This window comes from Macrotis lagotis, chromosome 1, assembly GCF_037893015.1.
Source record: "Macrotis lagotis isolate mMagLag1 chromosome 1, bilby.v1.9.chrom.fasta, whole genome shotgun sequence".
In the NCBI taxonomy this organism is placed as follows: domain Eukaryota; kingdom Metazoa; phylum Chordata; class Mammalia; order Peramelemorphia; family Peramelidae; genus Macrotis; species Macrotis lagotis.
In genome coordinates, this window is record NC_133658.1 from 238,238,211 (window position 1) to 238,251,786 (window position 13,576).

Consider the following 13,576-nt stretch of genomic DNA (forward strand, 5'->3'; position numbering starts at 1 on the left):
ACAAGTCATTTATTTGTAAAATGAGAGGATGGTCTCTGAGGTTTCTTCAATTATCTCTCCTTGATTTATTTTCAAGGTCAGTTGTCTTTGCCTATGAGATATTCACATTTTTTTTTCAGACTTTTGATTTGATTTTATTGTTTCTTTGATATCTTGTGGAGCCATCAGTTTCCAGTTAGCCAATCCTAATTTAATTGAAATTATTTTCTTCAGCAAAACTTTGTACCATTTCCTACCATTTGGCCAATTTTTATTTTTGAGGAGATATTTTTCTGATATAATTTTTATGCCTCTTTTACCAAGCTGTTAAATCTCTTTTCTTAATTTTCATTCATGGCTCTCATTTCTTCCCCCTCCACCTTTACCCTCTACCTTGTTTATTTGATTATTTTTTTGCTTTTAAAAAACTGTCTTTCTTTAGCTCATCTAGGAATTCTTGTTGGGCTGGTGTCTAATCTGTATCTTTCTTTAAGTCATTGATTGTATATGTTTTCATATCATTGTCTTCTTTTATATTTATGTCTTGAGCTTCCCTGTCATCATAGAAACTTTTCATGATCAAGATATTATTTTGATTTTGTTCATTTTTTTCAGCCTATTTCTTAACTTTTTGTTAGAATCACCGTAGATGGGGAGGAGAATGACTGGCTTGAATGTCTGGTTCTATGATCCGGAATTGGGTAATGGGCGGCAAAGCTGCCAGATGACACCTGTTGCTGCCCCCCAGGACTGATACAGAGGTCTCCTGGCATATCTTTCTGATTAGTTGTTCAATCTCCTTACTATCCCTGGGCTCTGAGCTGCTCCCCACTGCTGCTGCCTACAGCAGGTACTGGTTCTGTTCACTCCAGAGCTATCTCTTTTTCTAAGCAGTCCTGAGCTACAAAAATGACTCACTGTGATATTTTCTTCATTTTTCCATTTAGAATTTGTTTTGACTCATTTTCTATGTGGTTTTGGAAAAGGTTTCGGGGGTACCATGTTAGAATTGCTAAGCTAATTCTGCCCTTATGATCCATTTTGAAAGTTTCTTCCATCTCTAGACAAGCTAAGGGACTTTATAAAAGACAAGTTCAGAACCCAGAGTTTCCAGAGCTCAAATTAAGCCTCCAAATCCAATATTCTCTCTCTCTATGGAACCATGTTGATTTTTTTGTGACAAGGGTAACAGTAAACTTGGTTGTCGTTTAGGATATATGGAAAACTGTCATCTATGTATTAAAGTTTAATTCAGGAAATAGATTTGGAGGGATTCTGATTCTAATAACTTAAGGAAGACTCTGCTGTTTATTTGTTTTGTCTTTTCTGACTTGAAGGAATGGTGGTTGTGGCTGACTTAATATTATCTAAAACCACTAGGTCTTGGAAGCTTAAAAGCCAGTCTACTTTTCATTATTCACAAGTTAGGCCTTTCAAACTCACTCAGCTGCTCTTAAGATAACATCAACATTGTGGTGAACTAATTGACTTGGCTAAATAAGCTTTGTTTTGGAAAACAAGGTGATCTTTGGGTTATTTCTTTCCTCTGATCTGTTTCAGGAGGGGCTCCCATTATCAAGTAGAGGGTGTGGCAGAAGGGATTTGCTGGGCTGAGTGGAGTCAAGTTGAAGATTACCTAAATTCTTTTGCACCTTTGATCTCTTACGCATCTAAACAAAAAAGATACAGATTGGATACAAACCCAACAAGAATTCCTAGATGAGCTAAAGAAGGAAATTTTTTTAAAAGCAAAAAAATAACACATCCAGTCCTTTAGCCAAACCAGGGAAGACCTTAGAAATCCTCCAGTCCAAAACCTTCTATTCACAGATGAGAAAACTGAGGTCCAGAGAAATTAGGTGAGTTGACCAAAGTCACATAGCCAAAAAGTGACAGGGCTGGGATTAAAACCCAGGTTACTCCCAAATCCAGCATTCTTTCCATTTGCCAGGGAAGAAGTAATTTAAAAGTGGGATTTAGTTCATTGGCAGTAGGGAGCCTTCCCTATCATTCCCCCAAATGCAACCTTTCCAGTGTAGACTGTGTCACAAAACCCTCAAACAGTTGGATAAACAGCTTCCCGAACTACAAAAATATTGATAGAGTTAACTGAGAATGGGGAGAAGTCAAAAAAGGCATATGAAAAAGCAGATTAGAGCAGTGAAAATTCTGGGGTATTGAGAGAAAAGACTTCAAATAGGAAATAGCAGGGTAGGATGAGAATTAAAGGGTCTGTCTTTCCTGTTCTACTTTAGGGACTGAATAACATGCATTTATGTTTTCCTCTTTAGACTTTTCTTTTCAAATGTTGACTTCTGGAAATGAGAATTCAGGGAAGAGTTACTCTTGAACCTCCACAACTAAAACCACTCACTGGGCTTAGAATAAGGACAGATTTGGATCCTGATCCTCTGGGTAACACTTACTGCTTGTTGTTGTTTGGTCATTCAATCATGTCCACCTCTCTGACCCTGTAGACCATATCATAACAATCCTGTCCCTGGGGTTTTCTTGACAAGAATGTCAAAGTGGTTTGCCATTGCCTTCTCCAGTAGAATAAGGCAAACAGAGGTTAAGAGACTTACCCAGAGCCACACAGCTAGGAAGTATCTGAGGCTAGATTTGAACTCAGATCTTTCCAGGGACTCTATCCACTGTACCATCTAACTAGCTAACAATTACTATCTGTGGTGATTGAAGGCAAGTCAACGTCTCTGGGTCTTAGTTTCCTCCCCTGTAAAATGTGAATCTCAATGCCAGTCATACTTATCTTACAGCATACCAGCATTAAAACAGAAAAGGTATTATGCTCAAACCCTTCATGTTACAGTTGGGGAAACTGAACCCACAGAGAGGAAGTGACTTTCCTTGGGACACACAGAAAGAGTGGCAGAACCAGGATTCCAACCTAGATCATATTGCTTCAAAATCAGCATTCTTTCCAATGCTCCATACTTATAAAGAGCTTTGTAAACCTCAGAGGAATATTTAATTATAAACTGTTATTACCTCTGCATTTTTACTGCCTTACTTAACTTTTACCAGTAGAGTCGAACAAGTCACATGAGGGACCTAGGTTGTAAAACACACACACACTTGCTTATGAGAACCATGTCCAATTGGCAATGCAACCCCAATTTCTCAATGCCTATACTTCCCTCCTATCTTTTCATATCCTTTAATCTTTAATGCACTCTACTCATGTAGGTGATCCCATATGGCTCATTTGAAACAAGGAGGGTTATGACATTGATGAAATGAAAACAGATAGGAATAGGGAGGGAGGCAGCTATATACCATTTGACTATTCCTATCCTGTACAGTATAAATACTTTGTTCCTTTGCCTAATGGGAAGCTAGGGGGTTCATCTATTTTCCCTTGATCCTACTCACATTATGGAAACTCTGATAATGTAAAATAACATGAATGAGTAAGGCACTGGGACCTGATGAATAGAATGTCCAGTCTCTGAGTCAACAAAGCCAGAGTTTAAGTCCTCCTGCCTCTGACAAAAATCATCTAGTACTTTCTGGCATGTCACCACGCAGGTATGTCCAACTGGGGCCATAATAGGGGAGGCCCTTGAGGAGTTTTTTAGGGTAATGCAGCCCAGAAGAGCTAAAAGATTTAACACCACTGAGTGCAGAGTAGCTATAGATCTATACTGATAGAAGGAATTTTCTCCTTAAGAGTTCCCTATATCAATGAATTTACAGACACAAGACACCAAAAAAAAAAGTATTTAGAAAATTGTCAACATAACTAATATGTTTTACATGATTGCACATCTATAACCTATATCAAATTACTTATTGGAAGACATGGAGGAGGAATGAAAAAAATTTGGAACTCAAAAAAAACTTTTTTAAATGAATGTTAAAATTTATCTTTACATGTAATTGTAAAAAAAATACTGTTAAAAAAGAATATGTTAATAAAAGATTTTGGGTTTCCAAAAAGAAAGTTGTCATGTTTTATGTATGCCTGCAAAGGAAGAGGTAAAGGAGAGCAGCATTTACTCCTCATTGGATGGCACAGTAGGAAAAAATCCAAATTTACACTTGTAAAACCTTGAGAAAAAATCACATACTCTCCATGAGAATCAATTTCTTCACCTATATAAAATGGAGGAGCAGGCAGTTCAATAGACAAATAAAGTGTGGTGTCTAGAATCTGGGGGACCCAAGTTCAGATCCTGCTTTAGATACTAGCTTTGTGTCTCTGGGCCAGTTACTTAACCCCGTTTGCATCAAATTCCTTATCTACAAAATGGACTGGAGAAGGAAATGGTACACTACTCCATTATCATTGCCAAGAAAACCTTAAATGAGGTCACAAAAATTTGGAAATGATTGAACAACAATAACATACAATAGGAGGTAACAATATTTATAACACTTACTTCCCAGAGCATCCAGAAGACTCAAAGGAGATAATTTAAGTAAAAGCACTTTGCACTTTTAAAATATTCAGTTCTCTTTCTCATACTCATTTTTACTCTCATCATAAAATGCCAAAGGGTTGACACAGGTAACTCTTATTTACCAAGAATCTCTCACCCCAAATAACTCATTGGTTTATAGAACTATCTAAGGTACCCTCAGTGTTCTAAGATAGATTGGAATAAGAAGCACAGCTTGTCAAGGACTCCTCTTGAAATTCCCAGAGCTACCATTTCCAAGCAAAACGCAGGTCAGACCACACTATTCATTTTGGGTAACCATCAGTTTCTGTTCTTAAAAGTAAAAAACAGCTTCTTTTGAAACCATTTTCTAAAGATAAGAAAGACACTAAATAGTTTGTTTAAAAGCTCTTAATATTGTTATAGCATTCTACATGGAAAAGAAAAAGGTGTCTCCACCTTGCAAGACCCTAACTAAGCCTAGATTTAGAGTTTGAAGGGACCTTGGAAATTGGCTTTTCTGGCCCTTCAACAGGGTTGAAAATCTGCTAGATTTGAAATCAGAGAGGTCAGGGTTCAAATTCCACCTTAGACACCTGTAGTAAGACTATGGACAAGTCATTTAAATTATCCAAAGTGGGAATAGCACCTACCACACTAAAGGGTCACTGTGAGGACTAAATAATATATGGTGTGTAAAATGCTTTGTAAATCTAAAAAGAATTAGAAATGACTATACATATGAAATTGAGGTGGCTATGTGGCACAGTGGATAGAGGGTTGGGCCTGGAGTGGTCTCAGACACTTGCTGTTTGATCCTATTTGCCTCAGTTTCCTTAATATCTAAAATAGGTTGGAAAAGGAAATGCCAAACTACTCTAATATCCTTTTCCAGAAAAATCCCAAATGGGGGTGATGCAGAGTTATATATATGAAATGAATGACTAAAAACAAAGGGAGATCAGACAGAAGAAATAATTTGCAAAATAAGGAAATAGATTAAATTAGAGTCAAATTCAAACTGACTTGCCCAGGGTCACACAGTTGGGATACCCTGCACTTCCTTGCTGCACTAATTCAAACTTAACTCTTCTAATACCAAATTCAATGCTCCTTTTTATGATATCACATTGCCATTTTACTGTAAATAGTTAGACCAGCCACAAACCTAACATCAAATGATGACATGGTCAAAGGTAGTGTGGTGAGGTTCTTTCATCACTGATGAAAATATTACATTTGTCAATGGTAAAAGAAAGAAATGAGTTAGAGAAATTTGACTCTTCTTTGCTGTTGGGGCAGGATTTTAGATTTAGGTTTAATAGACACTTATTAAAAAGTTGCTATGTCACAGAATGTTGTCATTTTGATCTTCTGTGATAATGAAGGACAGGAACCAACCAGTAGGACTGTGCTGAGTGCTTTTTAAATATCTTTATTTGATCTTCACAACCACCCTGAAAGATAAGGGCTATAATTATTGTCATTTTACAGATGAAGAAAGTTAGGCAAAAAGGGGTTGTATTTGCCTAAGATCACACAGCTAGTGTCTGAGGTCAAATTGGAAGTTGGAAGAAACATGATGGGTCCTATCATTCCTATTAAGATAGTTCCCAATAAATGGGCTTATTGGAATGCTCTACTCCCATGCCCTATTCATTGTGACCAGACAGAGCTAAATGTGCTTAGCTATTTATTCTCCTAACACCTGTCATCATAGTATCTCATATCTTCAAGTACTTATATTCCTCTCTCATTTTTTATGGTCAAATGTCAGGAATCTTCAGGGTCAGATAAGGAAAGGCTCATATCTTATCTGACAAAAAATGCTAGTAAAGTAGAAGACCTTGAAGTTTACTTTTGTTATAGTGTGACATAAATGAGCTAGATAGGCTGCTGAAATGTACTTTCAGGGTAATAAGATTAGATGAAGGATGATTCCTATTGAGTTAAAGAGTATCTCTTACTAAATCACTGGTACAATCAAGAATTATCTCAACATCAAGGTCTTACTTAATTCTTTGGATCCTATCAAATGAGATAATATTTGCAAAGCCCTTAGCACAGTACCTGGATGTAGTAAACACTAATAAATGCTGTTCCCTTCTGTCATGCTCTCCCAATTCCCCTTCTTCTTTAAGGTAAGATGGCAGTTGTTGGACCTAGAGATCTAGGCATAATTTCTGCCTCTGACTTTTAGCCTTTCGACATATGAATTCATCAAATACAGACAATGCTTCTCTCCCAGGATAATGTGAGCTCCTGGAAGACAAGGACTCCATCTTAAATTTCTTCTGCATTATCCATATTCCACCAGACAGGTAAATCACCCATAACAAAAGCTCAATAACTACTTGTTCAATGAAGAAATGAATGAAGGAGCTCATGAATGCATGACAAGGAGGAATCAGGGCAAGCCACAGAGTATGCTCTGAGTTGGTATTCCTGGTTTCAGTTGAATTAAGTACTGAAGTTTACTTATAACCGTATACTGTTCTGGACTAATTGACTTTCTTTGAAATAACAATGAACCCCCTTATTGTCTATGGAGGCAGAAGAACAATAGATGGAACAGTCGAGGAACAGTAGATGTTCATACGAGTGTCACCGACCCCAGTCCCTCACTTTCCCTCTCCAACTGTAAAATGAGATCAGGCATCTTTTGAGCTGCATCTCAATTTTAGGGTGGAGCAGATAAAAGGGTGATGCACCATTATCCCTGGTCCCTATCCCAGCTGCCTTATGATCATGCATACAAGGCATCAAAAACATAGATCCTGCCCCAGTAAACCTAAGTCTGAGTTTGGGCTGCTTTTTTTGTGTTTGTTCTTTCTTGGCTTTAGGCAAACAATTATTCTGAGATTACGGTGATGTGAAGGAAAGTTTGAGTTTGGGGGGTTCAGAGGCCTTGGGTTCCATTGGAGCTAAATGGTGGTAGGGAAACCTCTAGTTTAGAGAAGATAACCATTAATAAGAGGCTTGGCCTGAGTGAAGCTGTTTTATCAGCAGACAAGTATTGAGAGTTGTTTGGATAGTATAGAGCTAAGATGAAATTTAAAGTGCCTAATTAGCAGTCCTGCAAACTGCTTTATGTTCTTATGAGGTGTAAGTATAAACCTCCTAATTAACTGTAATAGTACTTATAAGTTTAGTTATTAAACCCTGTTCTGTTCATGCATGATTGTTAGTCTTTTATGTTTAGCTGTGTGTGTGTGTGTGTGTGTGTGTGTGTGTGTGTGTGTAGAAATAAATCACTCATCCCATATCTCAGTAATATTGTACCCTGAGCACTGTTTTTACTCCCCTCTTTTTGGGAAAACCTTAGCTATAACCATAATAAAAGATATAATTAAAAATTTTCCCCAGGGAACCAAGATAGGAATTTAATGAGCCAAAGAATGGGAGCCTAGCACCATCTCTCCCCCTCCCCCTCACTTTTCATTAAGAATTGGCTGTTCAGGACTGAACTACATGTCTCAATCCAGGACAGAAGCCCTCTAGGTGGAGAAGAGAGTACTGTATTACAGTACCTCTTTTCTTTGGGTTCAGCAGCAGAAATGAAGAATTCTCTAATTTCCTAAAATGGAGGGTAATAGCCTATGGAATGTAGCCTGAAGATGGCCCACGGGCCAACATTTAATGGTACGTGGGTGGGTTGCCATGACTATGCTTTCTTGTCCTTATGCTTCATGAAGGAAATTAAATTCCTCTCAACCTTCATAGATCATCAAACATCTCATATCTAATGCCAACAGAAGGCAGTGAAAATGATCAATCTGCAAAAATATATGTTTTATTGTCATGTGGGCTTCATGATTACAGTCTGCTCATAAACTCTGATAGTGATTATGGGATTGAACTGATTAGTTTCATTTTAAGATTATTTTGACATTCATGATTCCACAGAATAGGTTAGCATTACTAGCCCCTTATGGGTCTGGGCCAAGGCTTCTACTTGTATTCTCCACACCTAGCCAAGTGCCCCATAGATGGTAAATATCTATTGGTAATGATTTCTCACTTCCTCCTTAATAATAGTTATGTTTGTCCTTCATTCTCAAAGACCAAGACATCAGAGGTAATGCATGACAAGCACATGAACTGGATTTGAGTGAGGAGTTGCTGTGCTCTCCTTTAGAGCCATCTGAATCCAATGGCCAGATATAAATCAGGATGACTGGAGTTGGCCCTGGATGTGAGACAAACAGGGTTAAATGACTTGCCCAGTGTCACACAAATAGTAAGTGTCTGAGACTGGATTCAAACTCTTGTCTTTCTGACTCCAAGGCCAGGTTGGCCTGGAGTATTTTATTTTATTTAATTCTTAAAACATCCCTATGTGTGAGGCATTATTATTACCTTCATTTTATAGAAGAGTAATCTGAGGCTTAGAGAGGTTATATGATTTACCCAAGGTCATATGGATAATAAGTATCTGAGTCAGATTCAAACTCAAGATTCAGACTACTGACTCTAAATCTAGCACTATCCACTGAACCACCCAGTTGTTCCTATAAAATGCAAGATTTGAGGGAAAATTTCTAGAAGTTCTTCATCTCTAACATCTTATAATTAGAGTTATCAAATACTTTGAAACACTCCAGAGTGCTGTCCCAACCAGATTAAAATATATTTATACATATATTTAGTTTAACATATTTATCTTATTTATATTTATAATATATAATATTTAACAAAATAATAAAAATGCAATAGAATATAGATAATGTTAATATGTGATTTTCTAAATCAATATGTAGCCCACAGGGATCCTTATATTTGAATTAGTACTTCTATTTGACTTTGATACCACTGTTATATGCTATCAGACAACTTTCTAGCATTGCAATTGAAGAATAACTCAACCAGTAGTTGAAAAATCAATAATGGTCTTGGAGAAAAGATATTGAAACATAACTCTCTTCACCCAGCAGAAAGTTGTCAGCTTTGGAAATGGGAGAGGAGTCACAGTAGTTAGTTTTTGCTAAACATATTGTCAGGAGGGAGAGTTTAATCTAGGCATGGGGAAGGACTGTTGTTGGTTTTCCTCCAGAAATTTTTATTGTGTAAAAATAAGAGTTATCAAAGTTGGATGAGTTGAAAAGATAACAATGGCAATCTAATCCAGTATACAGAATTGAAAAAGAAAAGAAAAAAAGCTGACCTGAGATAATTGCTTAAAGTTCTTTGTCAATCTTAAAGAGCTATATAAATGTGAGTTGGTATTAACATCCAGAGAAAGTAGAATAGAATGGATTTGGAGGCCAAGTACCTAGGGTTCAAATTCCAACTCTGCCATTAGTTTTGTGTAATTTTTGGAAAACCATCTTTTTGGGTCTCAGTTTCCCCATTTTGTAGAACAATGACTTCTGAAGTTCCTCCTACCTCCACATCTATGATCCTATTATTATTATTACTCATGAATATGGAAAGGCCTAATTTTGTTTACTTCATTCAGATTCAGGTTTCCAATGGGTTTAAAAATATTTTCCAGAGGTCTGCTTACCTGAAGTGGGCACCACATTGGAAGGATCCATATCAGGACATCGAACTTCTGTTCCTTCTTTCCTCTGAAATTATAAAAAATATTTGTAGTTACTCAGATGTGATTTAAATCAAATTAAATTAATTTCATAAAAATTAATTAATTTAATTAATAAATTAAATGAAATAAATTTAAATTTTCACTATAGGAGGCTGGAGGGACATAGAAGTTTCCCTGCTTGGAACCATAATTTTCAATAGCCATACAAATGAGCACAGGTCTATGGCCTGGCTTAAGAAAGAAATCAGGTTTTAGGGGAGAAAATAAAAAAATAATACATAGAAAGTCTGACATTGAGAAATATATTCTTTCATGTTTCAAGTTTCCTTCCTCATCAGATGGTTCATTGGCCTGGAAGGGGACATTGCATGAGTCAAAGGGCTTGTAGAGTCTATCTGTTAAGCTAATTTAGATATATTTCAAATTCCAACACTTGGCTGAAATAAGTCTCACTCTAGTTCTAAATAACAAGGGCTAGTAAGACTCTAGTCTGGTTGGAAATAGGACCAGGTAACTCTGGAGATAAAGTTGTACTGCCTAAGGGGCACATCTCAGGTTGTCCCTCTAGGCTAATAGCATGTTTTCTTAAAGAGGTGGGAATAAGGATTACCAAGGGTCTCCATGAAGCAGGAATGAGGAAAGTATGAGTAAGAGCAATTGTGTGGCTAAGAAGAGCTGCAGAGTTAAGGATCTTTTTCATCTTATTATTATCACAGTTCTGTACTTGGCTGTTATTTGCCCTAATCTCCCTAAAACTTCTCTCTATTTCAGACTAATGACCATCTTCAGGCAGCAAAGCTTATGGACTAATGGGTAGGAAAAGGGAGGTTGTCAGACCACAAAATTGTTGAGGTGGCACCCTTCTGATACACAAGTAACTCCATTGGGGTACAGTAAATGAACGTCTAACTCAGATTGAGTCATACGAATTTTAATACCAACTCAATCATCATGGTATTTATTAATTTAGGATTCTGGGTCTTTAAAAAACAATGCAAGGCCTTTCCACACAACCTCTACAGATTTAGCGCTATACAGAATTTATATAAATTTTTTGGTTCAGTCATTTCTTAGTAGCATCCAACTCTTTTTTACCTTATTTGGGTTTTGGTTTTTTTTTTTTTTTTTTTTGCCAAAGATACCAGAGTGGTTCACCATTTCTTTCTCCAGTTCATATTACAGAGGAGGAAACTGAGACAAACAGGATTAATTGACTTGCCCAGGGTCACAAAACCAGTAAATATTTAAGGTCAGACTTGAATTCATGAAGATGAGTCTTCCTGATTCCAAGGCCAGTGATTTATTTACTTTACCATCTAGCTGCCCTATTTGTATATTTATAAACAATAAAAGAATTTTTATTACCTCACTCTTCTTGGCAATTTTTGGTGAGATAGGCAGATAATTATTCTTTCTGTAGGTGAATAGAAAGGGATGCTCCTGTTGAAAGAAAGTAGCATATGTTATGACAGTAACCCAAGAATAAGGATAAACCTGATAATTATTAACCTTTATATGGAATTCAATTCTTTGTCAATTGTGTAAATATATGCAACATTCTTTGATTGAGGACCAAAAAGCACTTACTGGCTTCTCTTCTACAATGGTCAGAAATCCTCTTGGGAAGAGAGGGCCACATTTATTCTTTTTTTGTGTCTGCCTTACCTTGAGGGCAGAGAACACATTCTCTCTAGACAGTGAATGAACCTCTTTCATTGTTTACTACAGCACACTCCATACAATAGTAGGTTGAATAATAGTGAAGATTTTCTTTTCTATCATGGTGCATGGTTCAGTATCCTAATGCTCCAGAAGGACATGGGTCTATGGCATCATGTTTAGAACAACACACTAAGTTCCCCTACTGCCCTCCCGGCCCTGTCCAATATGTCTTTTGGGTTCATTCTCACAGCTGTAGGCAATTCTTCTTTAGCTAGATAACCATTTCTTCAGATGTAGTCAACTTGAGCAAGTTTCTTTGTCTATTGTAAATTTTTACTGGTTCTCTCAAAAGTGACTTTGTCTAGTTATAGGTTGGATTTTTCTTTTTTAGTTTTTTGCAAGGCAAATGGGGTTAAGTGGCTTGCCCAAGGCCACACAGCTAGGTAATTATTAAGTGTCTGCGACCAGGTTTGAACCTAGGCACTCCTGACTCCAGGGCTGGTGCTTTATCCACTGTGCCACCTAGCTGCCCCTTTTCTTTTTTTTTTTAAGAAAGATTTTATTTGTTTTGGGTTTTACAATTTTTCCCCTAATCTTGCGCCCCCCCCCCCCGCAAAAGGCAATCTGTTAGTCTTTACATTGTTTCCATGGTATACATTGATCTAAGTTGAATTTGATGAGAGAGAAATCATATCCTTAAGGAAAAAAATAAAGTATAAGAGACAGCAAAATTACATAATAAGATAATTTTTTAAAATTATTGTCTTTGGTCTTTGTTCAAATTCCACAATTCCTTCTCTGGATGGAGATGGAGAATACTCCATCACATGGATTTTTTTTTCAATCTTACCCTTACAATAGCTATTAAAACATTTTTATGGATTTATTTTGCTTTTATATAACCTTCCTTTCCTAATACACTCCTTCTCACTAGACAACTAGAGTCATCATCTTTTGTAAGAAAGAATTTAAAAGAAAAAGAGGAAAAAAACAGTTCAGCAAAATTAATCAGCAGACAAGTCTGATAATACATGGATTGTTCAACCCCATCTCTACAAAGAAGGGAAGAAAATGAATTCTCAGTTTCTTCCTTTGCAGTCAAGCTTTGATATTATAATTTCACAGAATTCACAATTTCTGTTCCTCCAACTGCAAATAACAACAACAATAATACTAGCTAGAATTTTTATAACTCTTACAATAAGCCAAGTATTATGCTAAGGGCTTTTCAAATATTATCTCACTTGATACTGGAAGGTAGATGCTGTCATTATCTCCACTTTACAGATATGGAGACTGAGGCAAACAGCCTTGCCCAGGGTCACACAAATAGTAAATGTCTTAAATTAGGATGAGTCCTACCATTCAATCCACCATACCACCCTAGCTGAATAAGGGAAAAATTTGGCTCTGAGCCTTTGATAAACTGAGGAGTAGATACCATTTTATATATCTGTAAATACCTCTGGCAAATTTCTTAATTTCTCGGACTCCCTCTTTTATAAGACTACATCTTTTGTCAGGGCTGGTTCAGTCAGGTTCTAGGTGATCTGAGGCCTTGGACACAACTTCCCTTTAAGGGACTAAATTATTTGATGAATAAGAAGTGTTAGGAAGATCCTAATTGAAACATCAACACCATACATTAACAAATATTAACAGCATTAACCTATCTTTTCTCAACTATGTAACTGGCAGGCTATAGGGCTTATGGGGAATATGAACATGGAGATAGATACTGGTATAAAGTTATATAAATAGCCACACCATTATGGGAGCACTTTTGACTTTACTGTGGTGAGATATCATCCCTGTTCATTTGTCTTTATTTGTCATGTCCCTAGACCTCCACTCTGATGATTCATTTTGGTATAGATAAATGACTTTGGATTCTTGAAGGTCATGCCAGTGGAGTGTAAGCACTCATCCAAGTCAGAAAAACTTCAAGGACAGATCAGATTACAGATCTTATGTCCATCATCCTAGG

General features: G+C 36.8%; 1 protein-coding gene across 5 annotated transcripts in view; it reads right to left on the reverse strand.

Moving 5' to 3' along the window:
- PLB1 (phospholipase B1) overlaps positions 1-13,576 on the reverse strand; it is a 224,008-nt gene that overhangs the window by 135,308 nt on the left and 75,124 nt on the right. For all 5 annotated transcript variants that reach the window (XM_074209801.1, XM_074209798.1, XM_074209799.1 and 2 more), the window contains 2 exons: positions 11,293-11,367; positions 9,889-9,952 (listed from right to left, as the gene is read on the reverse strand). In XM_074209801.1, coding sequence (XP_074065902.1) covers positions 9,889-9,952; positions 11,293-11,367 — 139 coding nt within the window. The remainder of the gene's footprint in view (positions 1-9,888; positions 9,953-11,292; positions 11,368-13,576) is intronic.